At 52.9% G+C, this 15,772-nt stretch overlaps 1 protein-coding gene across 1 annotated transcript; it reads left to right on the forward strand.

Moving 5' to 3' along the window:
• The first annotated feature begins 4,902 nt into the window (after window positions 1–4,902).
• Window positions 4,903–15,205, forward strand: LOC100028553 (polycystin family receptor for egg jelly). Its single transcript, XM_007502613.3, has one exon. The coding sequence runs from the start codon at window positions 6,712–6,714 to the stop codon at window positions 14,266–14,268; it is 7,557 nt and encodes a 2,518-aa protein (XP_007502675.1). The 5' UTR covers window positions 4,903–6,711; the 3' UTR covers window positions 14,269–15,205.
• Window positions 15,206–15,772: the final 567 nt, after the last annotated feature.

The raw sequence follows: 15,772 nt of genomic DNA on the forward strand, positions 1-15,772 counted from the left end.
GGAAGGGAGGGAGAGAGAGACAGAGACAGAGAGACAGAGAGAGGGACAGAGAGAAAAAGAGAGAGAAAGAGAGACAGAGAGAGAGGGGGCACAGAGAGAGGGAGGGAGGGGACAGAGAGAGAAAGAGGGGGGGAGGAAGGGAGGGAGACAGAGACAGAAACAGAGAGAGAGAGAGACAGAGACAGAGATAGGGGACAGAGAGAGAGAGAGAGAAAGAGAGACAGAGAGAGAGGGGGAGGAAGGGAGGGAGAGAGAGAGACAGAGACAGAGAGAGACAGAGAATGGATGTGTTTTGGGGGTGGGGAGGATTGTAAAATGTGGACAATTTAACCGTGGGACATTTTCAAGCTGCCCTTAGCAATCCAAAAGCTTTTCAAAGAGGAGCTGTGTGTCCAGATTTTGTACTTGAAGGCCTCAAGCTCTTTGTCACACTCTGATGAGATGCCTTTTCTTCACTGTTCTGCATTTGGGGCTCTGAAAAGCTCTCTTCTCTCTCGAATTTACGTAGGGAACAAGTTGGGCTGGAATCCCAGATTGTCCAGAATTGTTTTCTTCCCTCTCCCCTGCGACTACCTTCCATCTCCACAGTGTGTGTCTTGGGTGTATCTCTAACTCCAGGATTCATGGGAAGTCTCTGAGGGGAGAGACTCTGGCTTGGCCTTTCTCTGGCTCTCCAGCCCTTAGCCTAAGCCTGGCACTAGGTGGTTAGCCCTTCCTAACCTTCGTCCTCACTCCTCTTTATCAGAAGAGCAGCTCTTCTCGCTAGCTGCCAGGCCAGGTGCTCGCCAAAATCACGGCTTACAGGAGACACATGAACCCAGAACTTAGAAACAAATGAAGTCAAGCCTGGCAACTGTGCCACAGAAGAATGAACCCCGGCAACAATGTTACCGCAAAGGCTTCGACCGGCAAAGAAACAAGCCCCCAAGGTGAGCCCCACTGCCGTCAAGATCAAGGTAAACCTTGGGGTCTGGAAGGAGAAGCCGGCTAGCGGCACCCGGCCTTCTCTCTTTACCTGTAAAAGCACCTTGTGGGATGTGGCCTGCTTCAGAGGCTAAGGCAGAACGAAGCCCTTAGCTGCAGCCTTGACAGGGAGTGAAGGATGCTCTCTGGAACCCCCTCCAGCTCAGCCCCGCCGTGGGAGAGGGCAGTCACCCTGTCCAGGTAAGGTTCGCTGGCAGTGGGTGCAGGGGGGCTCCCCACGAAGTCAGCCGACCTCCATCTTCCCCACCAATGGATTTCCAACTGTCCTGGCCACGATACAGCTATCTGCCCCTACTCGGCACCCAGCTCCAAGGTGGAAAAGCCAAGATAAACTCTAGGCGTTGAGTCCTTTGGAGCTCAGCTCACACTTGCTCTACTTACTCGTCACCCCAAAGTCTGGGAGACTTGGATCCCGCCCCCTCCCTGTTGCCACGCTGAAGAAAGAAGGTAGTTAAAAGTCAAGCCAAGACCCAGAATAAGACGGGGGCGGGGCGAGCCGGGGAGGAGCACCGAGACCAACTTCTGACTCCCCAGTAGCAGGCAGCCCAGCCCTGCGGATGGCCAGGACCGAGGATAGCAAAGACGCAGGGAGGTTGCGGCCTTAGCAATACTTCTGGCCGGGACCTGTTGAATGAAGCAAACTTGGCAATACAAAGTCTCCGAGACAATCGAGCCGTGGAAAACCTGGGAGAACTCCCACTCCCGGCGGAAGCCGGCACTCAGCCGAGCGCCCTACCAGTAGCACCAGGAAGGCGGCAGCCCCGGGAGGAGAGCCGAGTCAATTGGGCTCGCCGTTCTAGGCCTTGAATAAGGAAAGAAGCAAAGGGAGGGATGGGCGGGTCGAGCGGCGGCAGCAGTCCCTCCATCAAGGCGAGGGCGGGGGCGGGGAGACCTTCCTTTCGCGTCCAATGAACCCCTGATGGCCCTCGCCTTAGCGCAGCATAAAGGGGCCAGCCCCGAAGCGCTCCACTCCGCCTAGAGCCTTCTCGACTGCCCCGGGGTCTCCCTCCCGGCAGCTGAGCCATCCATTCGTTCCCACGCACTGCCGAGGGTCTCCCTCTCGCCAGGTCCCAGCAGCCCTTTCTAGGCGTTTCCTCAGAATCATCCTGCCTCCTGGAGGTGGCCTTGGGGTACTACAGACCGACCTAAGACAGCCTGGTGGGTCCCAAGCAGCGGCACCCCAAGCCCTCGGAGGAGGGCGGGGACCGGGCAGGAACTGGGGACACCCTCCCTCCCGCCCCAGCCGGAAGTGGCTTGCCTGGGGGGTGGCCCCTTGCTGCTTGTCTCGGGCCGCCCAGCCTCCGCCTCCCTCCAGGCCCTCAGGCTTCCCGGTAAGAACCACGAGTGCCAAGTTCAGGGCCACGTCCCGTGCCTAGGCTGGGTGGCCTCTTCGCCTCTGGGAGAGGCAACGTCCTGGAGGGAAGCTTGGTCGCACAGGGTTGGGGGTTGCTCCGGTCCCCCGGGCATTGACTCGAGTGTACCCACCGAGCGCGCGCGCGCCCTTACCCGGAGGAGGCCCTCCCAGAGGAGCTGAACCGAGCCCCGGAGGGAGGAGGTTTCCATCGGTGCCCAGTCCCGCGTGCCGCCGCCGCTGCCTGCTTGGGGTCCGGGCTCCGACTCTGGCTTCTGCTGGAGTTGGGGCCGGAGCAGGGGGGCGGAGCCGGAGGCGGGGGGGCGGGGCGCGCTGACAGCGAGGCCTGGGCCCTTGGGGCCGCGCGCTAGGAGGCGGTGACAGCCCGGGGTCTCTCCACCCCTCCCCCGCGGAGCATGCGCCCCCCCTCCAAGCCCGGTTCTCAGACACCTGTTGTCCTGGAAGGTGGGGGGCGGAGTTGGTTGGGGGCGGGGGTTCGGGCAGACCCCGCCCCCCGTCTCCGGACCCCGCGCGTCCTCAACTGAGGCTCACCCCAGAGTGACCCTGGGCAAGTCATTTTCCTGCTCTGCACTTCAATTTCTTCATCTGCCAAGTGGAGTTGATTGTCTCAACTGAAAGACTCCCCATTCCCGAGGGGGAGTCAGTGGAACGCGCTTTGGAAGTACTTGGTGGATGGAGTCTTCGAGAGGAGCAGGAAGGGGCCTCTTCGGCTGATAGAAATCCAATCCCTCCTGTTACAGTGGAGGAAACCGAGGAAGGACAGGACTTGCCCGAGGAAGGCAGGGAGGTGGCCCTTGAAGCCAGGTGTTCCATACTTGAGGCAGCAGGTTCATGAATCAGGGCTAGCTAGCTTGAGAGGCAGGAGACACACACACACATACATACTTGGTGGCTCTGGGCCTCTGCGCGGTGACTGCAGTACGAATTCCCAGCTATAGAGCAGTCATTTGCATTGGTGAAGAGTTTCCTCTCCGGGAGTTCCCTCTGCTGCTGTCATCCCAAGTCACCATAAAAATCTCCCCAAGGGGGCAGCTAGGTATCCCAGTGGTCAGAGCAATAGATCTGGAGTCGGGACAACCTGGGTTCAAATTTGGGCTCAGACACATCCTAGCTGTTGCGACCCTGGGAAAGTCCCTTAAGACGGATTGCCTAGCTATTAAGACAGAAAGTAAGGGTTAACCCCCCTCCCCAACTCCCTGTGGTTTGTCTCCCCACTCCACCCTTACCCCAACCGCTTCCCTAGCTCTCCCACCCCGCACCTCACCGGAGGCTCCCTCTCTCTCCTCTCCTTCATATTGCTCGCCCCATCCATCCCCCTCTCTCCCTTACCCCTTCTTCAACCCTCCTTTTCCTTCTCATCTCTCTCTTCCTCGTTCGTCTGTCCCCCATCCTTCCCTTCCCCATCGCCCCCCTGTTCTGCCTCCCCCCCCCCCCCCGTTCCTTTTCTCCTCCCACTGCCTCCTGCGGGCTGGACGGAGAGGGGGCGGTAAGGGGGAGACACACCTCCCTGAATCTGACGTTAGGATTGGCTGCGGTGGAGGGGCTGGCATATGGCGGGGCCGAGAGGGTGGGACCTAGACTGTAGAGCCCCAGGACACATCACGCGGAGCGAGCCAGGGGGATGGGCGACCTGAACGGGGCTCTGGGGTTGCCCTTAGGCGGAGGAGGGGCCGGCCGCGACTTTACTCCTCCTGCCTCTCACTTGCCCGATCTCTGCCTCAAGTGTGGTCGAACCTGAATCTGGCTCGCGTGCTCCGCTCCCTTCCCCCCCGCCCCCCCAAGACCCCGGGAGGGCTCACTTCCGACCTAAAGCCTCAGGAGCTTAGCTGAGCCCCTTCTTGCCTCCGTTAGTCACAGGTTGGCTGCCCTCACTTATGAAGGCGGGAGCTTGGCACCACCTTGTGAGGGGTCCCCACCGCTTCCGGGTCCCGCGGTTTCTGAAGCACCAGCCCAGCCTGAACCTGGGGCTCTAAACTGAGCGCCAAAGGAGTCGAAGCTGGCACGTGAAAGGGCCTGGGGGGAGGGGGAGGGGGAGCGGAGGGATTTCTCGGCTGCTCTCCATCCCGGTGACCTTGAGCTGGGCTGATCAGTCATAAGAAAGAATCAGTCGCGTTTCCAAAGCCTTTCCTCCCAAACAGCTCAGTATGGGAGTTTGTGTCAGCCTGTGGGGCACTCCCCTGCAGGCCTGGTTACAGACCCCATTTTACAGGTGAGGAAACTGAGGCCCACAGGGGAGAACTCTCATGCCCAAGGCCACTCACTGCTGGCATTAAGTGAGTGGATGTGCTAGGAAGTGAACTTGGGGCCAACTCAGAGCTCTTTCCATGAGATTAGCCTCAGCCTCAGAGCCAGGGCTCTCTGGGCCTGGGTTCCCTTCACCTGGGGAGTGCCATTAGACTTAAGTTGGGTCCAAGGTCCCTCCCTGCTAGGGTGACTGACCAAGCAATGACTTATCCAACAGGAGACTGGCATTTGTGTCTAGGCACAAGGAGGGGGAGGGCCCTGGAAGTGTGGGAAAGGGGGACTGGAGTGGGAGGGGGGTGGGACAAGGCTGACAGGGTGCCCAGAAGGCCTGGGCTACAAACCAGAGGAGGAAAGGGGGGTGAAGGGCATCAGAGGAGAGAGCCAAGAAGACTGAAGAGCATTGCAGAGAAGCAGGTGCCAGGGATCACATGCAGGGGTGGATGGGGAGGGGGTTGATACCAATTGAGCAGCCAGCCCCTGCCCTGCCTGCCCCCAGGCCTTGTGGCCTTCAGCCCGAGGAGCAGCCTGTTCCCAGCCTCCACTGCTTGGGGCTCAGAGTAGGGAAGAGCTGAGGGACCCATGCTGCCCATGGATTGCCAGCTAGCTGGACCCCAGCCAGAGGAGGGGGAGGGAAACATTGTCCTCCAGCCAATGGCAAGAGATCCTCCTCTCTCCTGCTCTCCCCTTCTTCCCCCCACCCCAATGGCTCAGGGCTGCTGAAGCTTCTACACCCATGAAGCTAGGAGCCACAGTCAGGAAAAAGGTGCTAAAGATGATTAGTGTGGCATTCCTTGGCAAAGGAGCAGTGAGCCAATTCTCCCTCCCCACCTCCTTTTCTTGCCTTTCCTCCTCCTTCCCCTCTCTCCTCCTTCCTCTGTCCTCCCCCTCTTCCCCCTCTTCCTTCTTCCCTCTACCCCCTTTGATTTGCAGTCACAGGATGCCTAAAGTAAATGCAAAGGAAAGAGCCAATGGCCAGAGCACTCTGTTGGGAAGGTAGGGGAGCGAGGGGTGAGAAGGCAGGAGCAAGAGAGGCCTGTGCAGGACAGGAGGCTCAGGTTGTTGTTTTGTAAGGGAGATGGTGGTACCCTCAGTGCCCTGGAACTTTGACCCATCTACGTCTCTCTTCGGGACCCAGATGAGGAAGAGCTTCTTTTTTCCCCCCTTGATTTCCTCTCCTCCCAGAAGCTTGGGGAAGAGGCCAGGCCTACAGATGAGGAAACTGTATGTAGCCCAGGGAAATGAGAGCAGAGCCCCATGGCTGATCACTAGCACTTGTCCTGCTCCTTAGCATGGGGGCTCTATGCAGATTATTTAACCTCCTCTATAAAATGTCTGTAGCTATCAGTCCACAAGTCACTGAACACCGTTGCCTCAGTTTGCTCCTCTGTAAAATGGGCTGGAGAAGGAAAGGACAAACCACTGTAGCATCTTTGCCAGAAACCCCCAAAGGGCAAAGAATGGGACACAACTGCCACGACTGCACAGCCCCAAGGAGAATTGGTTCCTAAACACTGAAGTGCCTACTGTGTGTGGGGCACTGGTTGGGGGGGGGGGGCACACAGACAGGCTGAAAGAGCCATTCCATGGGGCAGATCCAAGCACCTCCAGGACTCTGGTAGCAGCACTTCAATACGGAAAAGCAAATCAAGGCACATGGACCCAAGGTAGACAAGAGCAATGGGGGAGGCAGGGCAGGTGCTCCTGGAGCTGCTTCATTAAAGAAGCAGCGGGTCCTCGGTGCCCTGGTCAGGGAAATTGCGGGTTGGAGGAGGGTCTCTGAGGCCCTGCTACTGTCCAGCTCAGTCCTGCGACTGGAGGCTGCGAGTGTGCGGGGAAGAGCGAGGGGAGCCGCCCGGATCTCGGAGCTCTTTCTTGCCTCTAGTATGGAGACTAGGTGGGGCGCGGAAGCCCTCGGCATCTCCCTGGTGACAATGGGCGCCGGGCTCGCGAGCCGCAGGGAGACACGCAGACGCGGACACACACGCGTACTCGCACAGGTACTCGCACACGCCCGCCGCAGGGCGATCGAGTTGAGCGAGGAGGGAGCGAGCGCGGACCTGCAGGAGACGGACGTTGGCCCAGCGCGTCGGGAGCGGGTCTAAGCGGGGAGGATGCTGAGGGGAGGAGCGCTCCTTTGCTTCTTGCTGCTGTTGCCGCCGCGGCTGCTGCCGCTCCACAGAAGCTCCCCCAGCGTTGCGCCTGTTGCTTCAGCTCCAGCCCGTCGGGCCTCCAGGCAGAGCCTCCAGCGGCGCCTCCAAGTTCTCCTTTTGCCCTCCCGTGGGTCCCACCGGGGCCCCGATTTCCCCCCGAACCCTCGCCCAGGGCCCAATTTGGGGTTCCCTTTAGGCCAGGACCCTGAGCCTGACCCTGTAGCGGCCTCAGATTGTGGCTCCAAATGGGACCTGGCTCTAGGCTCCAAGTCAGCTCCAGGCCCAGGTTGCCAGGGTGCCCTCTGCCCTCCCCTCCCTCCCCAGTTCAAACCCAGATCAGGTCCCAGCTCTGTTCCTGGGAGGCCAGCAGAGGCTGCCTTGCTTCATATTCTCAGTGCAAGTTCCCTTCCCCTTTCCCAGAGGTCCTCTGGGGCCCTCCACCTCTCTTGGGGCCTCCAGCCCAGCGGGTCCAAGCTGACCTTCAGGCTGTACCAGCCCCAGGGCCAAGACCACCACCAGGTCTGGAAGGTGACCTGCAACCCTTATCTTGGGGCTGGTGGTGGCCTCTTCTGTAGCCCTGGCCCTAGCCCTGACCTAGGAGCCCCTAAGTGGACACTGGCCCACCTCCTCTTGCCAGGCCGAGGCTGGGCCTGGGGCTCCCGCCAGGTCATTGGGCCAGCCCTGGAGGGAGACCTGCACCTGGTCAACAGCACCCTAGGCATCCGAGCCAGGGGCAGCACTCTGAGCCTGAATCTCCGACAGGCCCAGACAGGCTCCCATGGACATGGCATCTATTACTCCAGGGCAGCCCCAGGCCATGGCAGGGCTTGGCAGGCCCAGACCCATCTCCTTTTCTATCAGCAGCAAGGCCTGTCCTGGCTGTTTGCCTTGGATCGCTGGGACCGTCTGAGTGTGCATCTCTCTCTCAGCCCCAAAGGGGTGGCCTTCTTTGGGTGCAGGCCCCCCAGAGACCTGGAAGTCCACTTCTTCAGCAGCAGCCCCTTGAAGGCCAATGGGCTCTTCTACCTGCTCTGGTTCATCCCCTTACAGCATCCTCTCCTGCGTCCCCAGTGGACTTTTCACCTCCAGCTCCCTGGGACCAGCCTTGGGCTCAACCGGACATACACGTACCAGGATCGAATCCCCAGAGCCTCCCGCTTCATCCAGCGCTCGGTCTTGCCATTCCGCCCTGACGGCTATGCAGGCTTCGTGGAGAAAGCCAACTGCGCCACCAGCAGCCTGGAGCCAGTCATCTTAGAAGCCTCCTTGGACAAGTATGGTTCCAAAGTGCTCAGGACCCCCGTAGCATGTGTTCAGAGCCCCTGCTTCATCAAACAGGTAGAAATAATACGTACAGAACTTACTGACAGAGGCCTGTTTGTAGATCATAACTTTAGTGCTAATGCAGAGATCAACTGTTCTGTCCCCTACAACAGCTCCCACAAGTGGGCTATCTTTGGCACTGCTTTTAAAGGAGGTATTGAGCAGAAATACAGAAAACTAATTCATGCAGACTGGATTAAAGCAGCCAAACACAGCTACTTTGTTGTTCCAATGAATGGCTTGAAACCGGACTCATACAGTATGAACTACACATTGACCATCACCACTTCTGAGAAGGTGATAACAGCCTCTGCTTCTATAAAGTTTAAGACTGAGAAACCATCCCTGATTGCCGTTATTGAAGGAGGGCCTGCCCGCTCTGTCCCTTTCAATAAGAGTTGGACTTTGGATGGGTCACGCTCCCTCGACCCTGGGTTTTTGGGATATCCTTCAGGTCTGACGTACCGCTGGTACTGTACCACCAACTATACCTACTTCATAATTGGGAACCTCCCTGCCTCAAGCCGAGATAGCTGCCTTCCTGAGCTGCCAGATCTGCATTGGTTTAATGCAAAGGATCCTGTGGTCACCGTGTTACCAGGAACACTCCAGGGCAACCGGACTTATTATTTCATCCTGGTGGTTTCATTGTTTAGCAATCGAGCATATGCATATCAGAATGTCACTGTGGAGCCTGGCCCTCTACCGAAAATGAAGTTCTCCTGTATTGAAAATTGTGAAAAGACCTTAGTTGTACCAGATCGCCTTTCCTTGTCTGGCAAATGCTCAGACTGTGGGGCCAGGCCTATGAAGTATTTGTGGTCAATCATGGACTCCACAAAGACAGAGATTCCTTTTGACTGGACACACTGGAGCACTACTGGAAGAACCAGTACTTACCTGACAATTAAAGCTTTTGCTTTTAAGGATTTTCAAGACAAGATGTGTTCTGTTATTCTGCATGCATCAGGATGGGGTGGGAACTTCTTAGTGGCTAACCATTCCTTTTATGTCAATTCTCCACCTCGCAATGGTTACTGTGACATTCACCCCAACAAAGGCGTTGCCCTGTTCACCAAATTTGTCGTCCGCTGTAGCGGCTTTATAGATGAGAACTTCCCTCTGCATTTTAAAGTCATAGCTTCGAATTTCTGGGGTGTGGATAATAGCAGTACTGTAGTTGACAATACTCTGGGGACTGTGATGTACTTTGGGATTGAATCTGTGACTCCTCCTTCCTTTCTTCCTATTGGGATGCCAGTCAATCACTACATGGTGAGGGTATATGCTCAGGTCTACGATTTTCTTGGGGCCTTCTCCCAAGTGACCCTGCATGCCACTGTGACTTCTCCCCTGGGCAGAACCTCCCCAAATAACATGTTGAATTACTTGTTAAGGCTCACCCAGAACACAACTGGTACGATGATGACCACTCTGTTTCAGAAAGGAGACTTTGTCCAAGCAGGTTATCTTGCCTATCTGGGGGTTTCCCTTTTAAATGATGTGAAACCTCCACCCAACTTACAAGCACAATACTCTGAAATCCAACATCACCTCTTGAACGTTTGCCGCCACCTACCCACCACGACCTTGGAGGAGATTAACCAAGTGACAGTAATGATTATGGGACTCACCCAGAAAGGGTCTGGCTTGACTGCAGAGGGCCAGAAGGTGGCCACCAGCAGGCTAATAGAAGTAAACTTGGCACTTCAAAGATTGAAGGAAAAGGAAAAAGAATTCCATTCTGAACAAATAGAAATAGTGAGTACTGGCATCTTGTCCTGTTTGTCTAATATCCTCAAAAGTAAGATTAATGCAGATATGATTAATGAAACTCTCCATGTCATAGAACTGCTAGCAAGTACAGTTTTAGCTGTTAAATTCCCTGGGGAGATGGAGACGGTCGTAACATCCCCACACCTCAGAATAAGTGTCTGGAAAGATGAAAAGCGTAATGTCAACAAGGCCTTCTTAGCCCAAAAAGGCTGCCAAAATTGCTTTTACCCAACGTTGAGAAAAAATGACTCCGAGTACTTGGCCAGAGGTGGTCCCATTTCTACTGCATTTTATGAGTTCAAGCAAGAGCTTTCGACACGTGAAGATACGGGCCTCTCTACTGATGTGGTGGGCTTCCAGATGAGTGAGATCAAAGAGAATGGGAACATCCAGGAGGTCATCCCAGATCTTGTGGAAGTCTTTCTCCTCAGGAAAAACTTGTCAGGGGCTACCTTTAACATCACTATGGGACCAGATAAAGACCTCCCTGAAACAACCTCAGGAGTCTTCACTTTTCTGGTGTTTGGAACCGATGAAGAGGTCCTTATCCAGATCATCACAGAAGTAAAGGTCATGTTCAAGGCTTTCATCTATGAGGGAAGCAATGTCACCCATAGCCTCCCGATTGCTTCCTTCTTGGTTCCCCCTGACATGCCAACAGTGGCAAATGAGAGTAGGCTCTTTGACCCTACCTGCAAAGTCAAGTTCAAGGTCCCTCGCCTCATTTGCCTCAGTCAATCCCTGCTTGAGGCCATAGTCCAAGACTACTTTGCCTCCAACTGGAGCATCTCTGTGGTATTACAGACTCCCCCTATTGTCATGGTGCCAAGTGATCAACTGGTGAATATTTCCATTTTCCTGGCAGAGTGTCTGAAAATGGAAGGGAATGAGAAAGAGTGGGACAAGGAGGACTGCAAGGTGGGGGACAAAAGCAGCTGGTGGAGAATCCATTGCATCTGTGAGATCAAGTCCAAGCCCAGGAATGAAAGCAAGCCTGGAGACCCATGGGAAAGCCTATCCAGAATCAAATACCTGTCTGCCCGAATGATTGAGATCCCTAACAGCATTGACCTGCGAATGGAAATCCTCAAGACCATTCCGAAAAACCCAGTGGCCGTCTTTACTGTGGTCCTCATCATTTTCACCTACCTAGTCCTGGCTTTCTGGGCCATTCACAAAGATGAAACAGACAGGATTCGCCGGGAACATGTGATCCTCCTTCCCGACAATGACCCTTACGATCACATCTGCTACCTGGTGACCTTCTACACGGGGAGCCGCCTGGGTGCTGGGACCAAGGCCGATGTCTTTGTCCAGCTCCTGGGGACAGATGCCTCTAGTGATGTGCACTGCCTGAGTCACCCCAACTTTACCACTTTCTATAGGGGCAGCACTGACTCTTTCCTACTGACAACTAGAAGTGACCTGGGGAACCTCCGGGCCATCCGGGTGTGGCACAACAATGAAGGCAGCGATCCCAGCTGGTACCTGAGCAGAGTTAAGGTCGAGAACATCTTCAACAGGAACATCTGGCTCTTCTTGTGCAGGTCGTGGCTCTCCATCAACAAATCATTGGAGCAGACCTTTCCAGTGGCTGACAAGGGGCAGCCCATGAACAAGAAGGACTACTTCCAAATCTTTGCCTCAGACAACCTGGGCACCAGCCACCTCTGGCTGTCTGTCTTTGCCAGTGTGGTCACGGGGCCATTCAACCGGCTCCAGCGGCTGTCCTGCTGCCTGACTCTGCTCATGAACACACTGTTGTGTAACATCATGTTCTTCAACGTGGAGAAGGAAGTGGAGGTCTCTCCCATGGAACTGAAGTTCCTGCGAACAATAATGAGGGGGATAGAGAGTGCGCTGATCTGTGAACCCATGCAGATCCTCCTTGCTTCCCTTTTCACCTACTCCCACAGGAAGGTCAAGCCAGTGGCTGTTACCCAGGTAGCTCCCCACGTTCACCCCTTCATGAAGTCTCCCTTCCAAAACTGGAAAGAGCGCCTAGAAATGTGGTACAGCCTTGAGACAGCCCACAAGCAGGCTCCGGGTCGCAGCCTCCTCAGAAAAAAGCAGGCCCAGGGGAGCAACGTTACAATTCCTGAGGCAGTAGCCAATGCTATCACAGAAACTGAGGAGAAGCCCCCCAACTCTGAAGCTTTCCTGGAGAAGAACATGACTAACACAAAGCCTGTTGATGTAGCAATAAGCAGGGAGGAGCAGACTTCTGAAGAGTCCTTGAGTTCATCAGCCTCCTTGGTAAGAAGAAGCGATGCAGCAAAGGAGGACCAAGGAACAGAGCCTGCTTCAGAAGAGTCCCCACAAAAGAGTCCCAAGAAAGTGCTGCTTTTTGAAGCTAAGCCTCGGTTTTTCTTCCACTGGTGGTGCATCTATGTGGCTTGGCTCTTGGTCATCGGCAGTTCTGGTGTGTCCTCCTTTTTCATCATCATGTATGGTTTAACATATGGATATGAGAAATCAATGGGCTGGCTTATTAGTTCCATGACTTCCCTGACTGAGTCGATATTTATCATCCAGGTAGCCAAGATACTGCTTGTGTCCGGGATCAGGTCAGGTAGGGCCACGTATTGTAAGAACATACCATGGGCCTCGAGGTATAATTACCTTGAGATCCGACTTCAGGAGCTTGAGTTAAATGCTGATGATTCAAGAGAGCTGCACTATGAAATCATCCGGATACGAGGCACGAGGATGTACCAACCGTTAGTCCAGGATGAGATCAGAATATTCCGAAGAAGGAAGAAAATTAGGGACAGGGCCCTCATATTTTTGAAGAATATCATCAGCCATTTAATCTTTCTCACTCTCTTGTTCTGCATCATCTCCCTAGCTAGGCCCTCCCACAGCTTCCACCATAACCAAGCCATGCAGAATCAGTTCTCCTCGAAACTCACCACAATCACCAAACTGGATGACATCTACAGGTGGCTCACTGGGGTCTGGTTGCCCTTGATCCACAATGATGAGAACCCAACTTTTATCTCTAACAGCTGGTCCAAGATTCTTGGCTCTCCCAAGATGAGACAAGTGAGGGCCAAGTCCATCAAAAGAGAGTGTTTCCTCTCTGGCACCATGGTTGATAAGTTAATGAAAAAAGGCATCCACTGCCACAGCCAGTACAGTCAGGTCATGGAGGATCAGAAAAATTATGGCAGATTGTGGAGCACCCGCAGTAAATTTTCTGTGGATCCAAGGCCAGTCAGCTTCACGTATGAGCCAAATCTCAGAAAATGGAGTTATTATTCCTATGGATTGTCTCATGCTTATGGATCAGGGGGGTACCCATTTTATTTCTTCCCCACGCAGAAGCAGTATAATTCGACGATACGGCTGCAGGAACTACAAGAAAGCCGATGGCTCGATGAAAAGACATGGGCTGTGATCCTGGAGCTGACTACCTTTAATTCTGACACAAGTTTATTTTGTACCATCTCAATTGTCTTTGAAGCATCCCCATTTGGGGTCATCAACCCAAGCCTTGCCATCCACTCATTCAGTCTCCCCCTCATCTACAGGGAGAGCTATTTTGAGCTGTATCTGTATGGAGGTGCCCTTATGTTTATTGTACTGTTTCTGATCGATGAAGCCACCATCATCTACTGGGAAAAGGAGAACTACGTCAAGAATGTGTTCAATTTCCTTAGCCTTGGCCTCAAGTTAATGTTCCTCATGCTTATTTTGCTTTTATTTGTCAAATTCAGGTTGACCAAGGACATCCTTGGTTTTTACCTTCAGAACCCAGATGGTTTCACCCCATTTCATGTAATTTCCCTTGTGGATCAGGGACTGAGCATCATTCTAGGCTTCCTGGGCTTCCTGACCATTCTGAAGACGCTGACATATTCGCGATTCTTCTATGACATACGGCTGGCCCAGACAACCATCCTGGCTGCCTTGCCGGGCATCTTCCATATGGCCCTGCTTGTGGGCGTGTACATCTTTATGTACGTGACCTTTGGCCATCTCGTGTTTGGCCAGCACGAATGGCACTATAGCAATCTCATCCATTCCACCCAGACCATTTTCTCCTACTGTGTTTCAGCCTTCAGGGACACTGCATTTTTAAATAAGGAGGTCCTTGGGGGTCTGTTCCTGGCCTCATTCATGCTGGTGATGATCTGCATCTTAATTAACTTGTTCCAGGCTGTGTTTCTGTCCACCTACAAGGAGATGAAACAGCTTGTATATGAGGAGCCAGCAGCAGAAGGAGAGGCAATAACCTTTCTCTTTCACAAGGTGAGGAATCTCTGGCGCACTCTCACTTGCCGGAAACCTTTCCGGGAGCAGCCCACCTACTTCAGTGATATACTCTACGGCCATCCAGGGAATCAAAGCCACCAGCGCTTGGGGCTTAAAAGCAGAAACATCAATGGAAAGAGGGTGACATATGTGGCAGTATGAGGGGGAGCCATTCAGAGTCTGTGCCAGCCCCTTGCATGAATGAGCCAGTCCCTTAAGTGCTCTAACAGGTTGGCTGCCCGCTCCCAACACCAGTCCTTGGCCCTGGGTCCCCAGATCCCTGAACTCAAGTGGGTAGTTTCTGTCAGGGTAAGAGGACAGCTAAGGATGCTTACAAATATGTCACTTGGGAGACATTATCTTCCTTGAAACAAATACCTTAGCCTGGTCCAGCCCCAGGCTGGACTGTGCAGAACTCCCAACAATTGTCTGTCAATCCTAGGGAAAGCCACCTTAGCTGGTTCTGTCACTGCCCATCCCTCTGCATATTGCACAAAAGCTGTGGGCCTAGGATTCTGCCAGCTCTTATGTCTCTTCATATAGGGACATTTTCCTGCCAAGGCACAATCAGGAGGGGTCCCCAGAGGCACAGGGCTAGAGCAGGGGCTCCCCAAGGACTCTGGGACCACAGTGGGCTTCCACAATAGGCTAGGACAATTAGATTTCCTCAGTGGGCAGATGGATCCAGGGCAAGAGAAATGGCAATGGAAGTTTTGAGGCATTATGGCCTACTTTTCTAGAAGGCTAAGGGTATTAGGGGGCTCAAACCATGTACAGAATTACTTGGGCAAATGCTCCACTTTGTTCCTGGCTAAATTCTCTGTTACATGTTTTCTAATTCAATAAAAAGTATTTTGATAGTTTGATAGGTATGGCACTGAATAAGTAAATTAATTTAGGTAGGATTGTCATTTTTATTTTATTAGCTCATCCTACCCATTGAACAATTAATGTTTTTCTAATTATTTAGACCTAGTTTTAATTGTGTGAAAAATGTTTTGTAGTTTTGTTCATATAATTCCTGTGTTTGTCTTGGCAAATAAATTCCTAAATATTTTATACTGTCTAGCGTGAATTTCAATAAAATTTTTCTTTCTAACTCTTGTTGCTGTTGGAAATATATAAAAATGCTGATTTATATGGGTTTATCTTGTAAGCTTCAACTTTGCTAAAGTTGTTGCTTATTTCCACTAGCTTTTTAATTGATTCTCCAGGATTCTCTAAATATACCATCATATCATCTGCAAAGAGTAATAGTTTAGTGTCCTCATTGCCTACTTTAATACCTTGAATTCCTTTTTCTTCTCTAGCATTTCTAGTACAATGTTAAATAAAAGAGGTGATAATGGACAACCAGCTTATAACTTATCCGCACTGCAGATGATATTTGCTGATGGTTTTAGATACTGTTTATTATTTTTAGAAAAATCCCTTGTATTCCTATACTTTCTAGTGTTTTCAATAGGAATGAGTGTTGTATTTTGTCAAAGGCTTTTTCTGCATCTATTGAGATAATCATGTGTTTTCTATTGGTTTGGTTATTTTTTTAATTTGGAAATTTTAATTTAGAATATTTTTTATTGTTAGAAGATTTATGTTCTTTCCCTCTTCTCCTTCAATTCCCCTCCGGTAAATGATATTTAATTCCACTGGGTTTTACATGTGT

This window comes from Monodelphis domestica, chromosome 5, assembly GCF_027887165.1.
Source record: "Monodelphis domestica isolate mMonDom1 chromosome 5, mMonDom1.pri, whole genome shotgun sequence".
NCBI lineage: Eukaryota > Metazoa > Chordata > Mammalia > Didelphimorphia > Didelphidae > Monodelphis > Monodelphis domestica.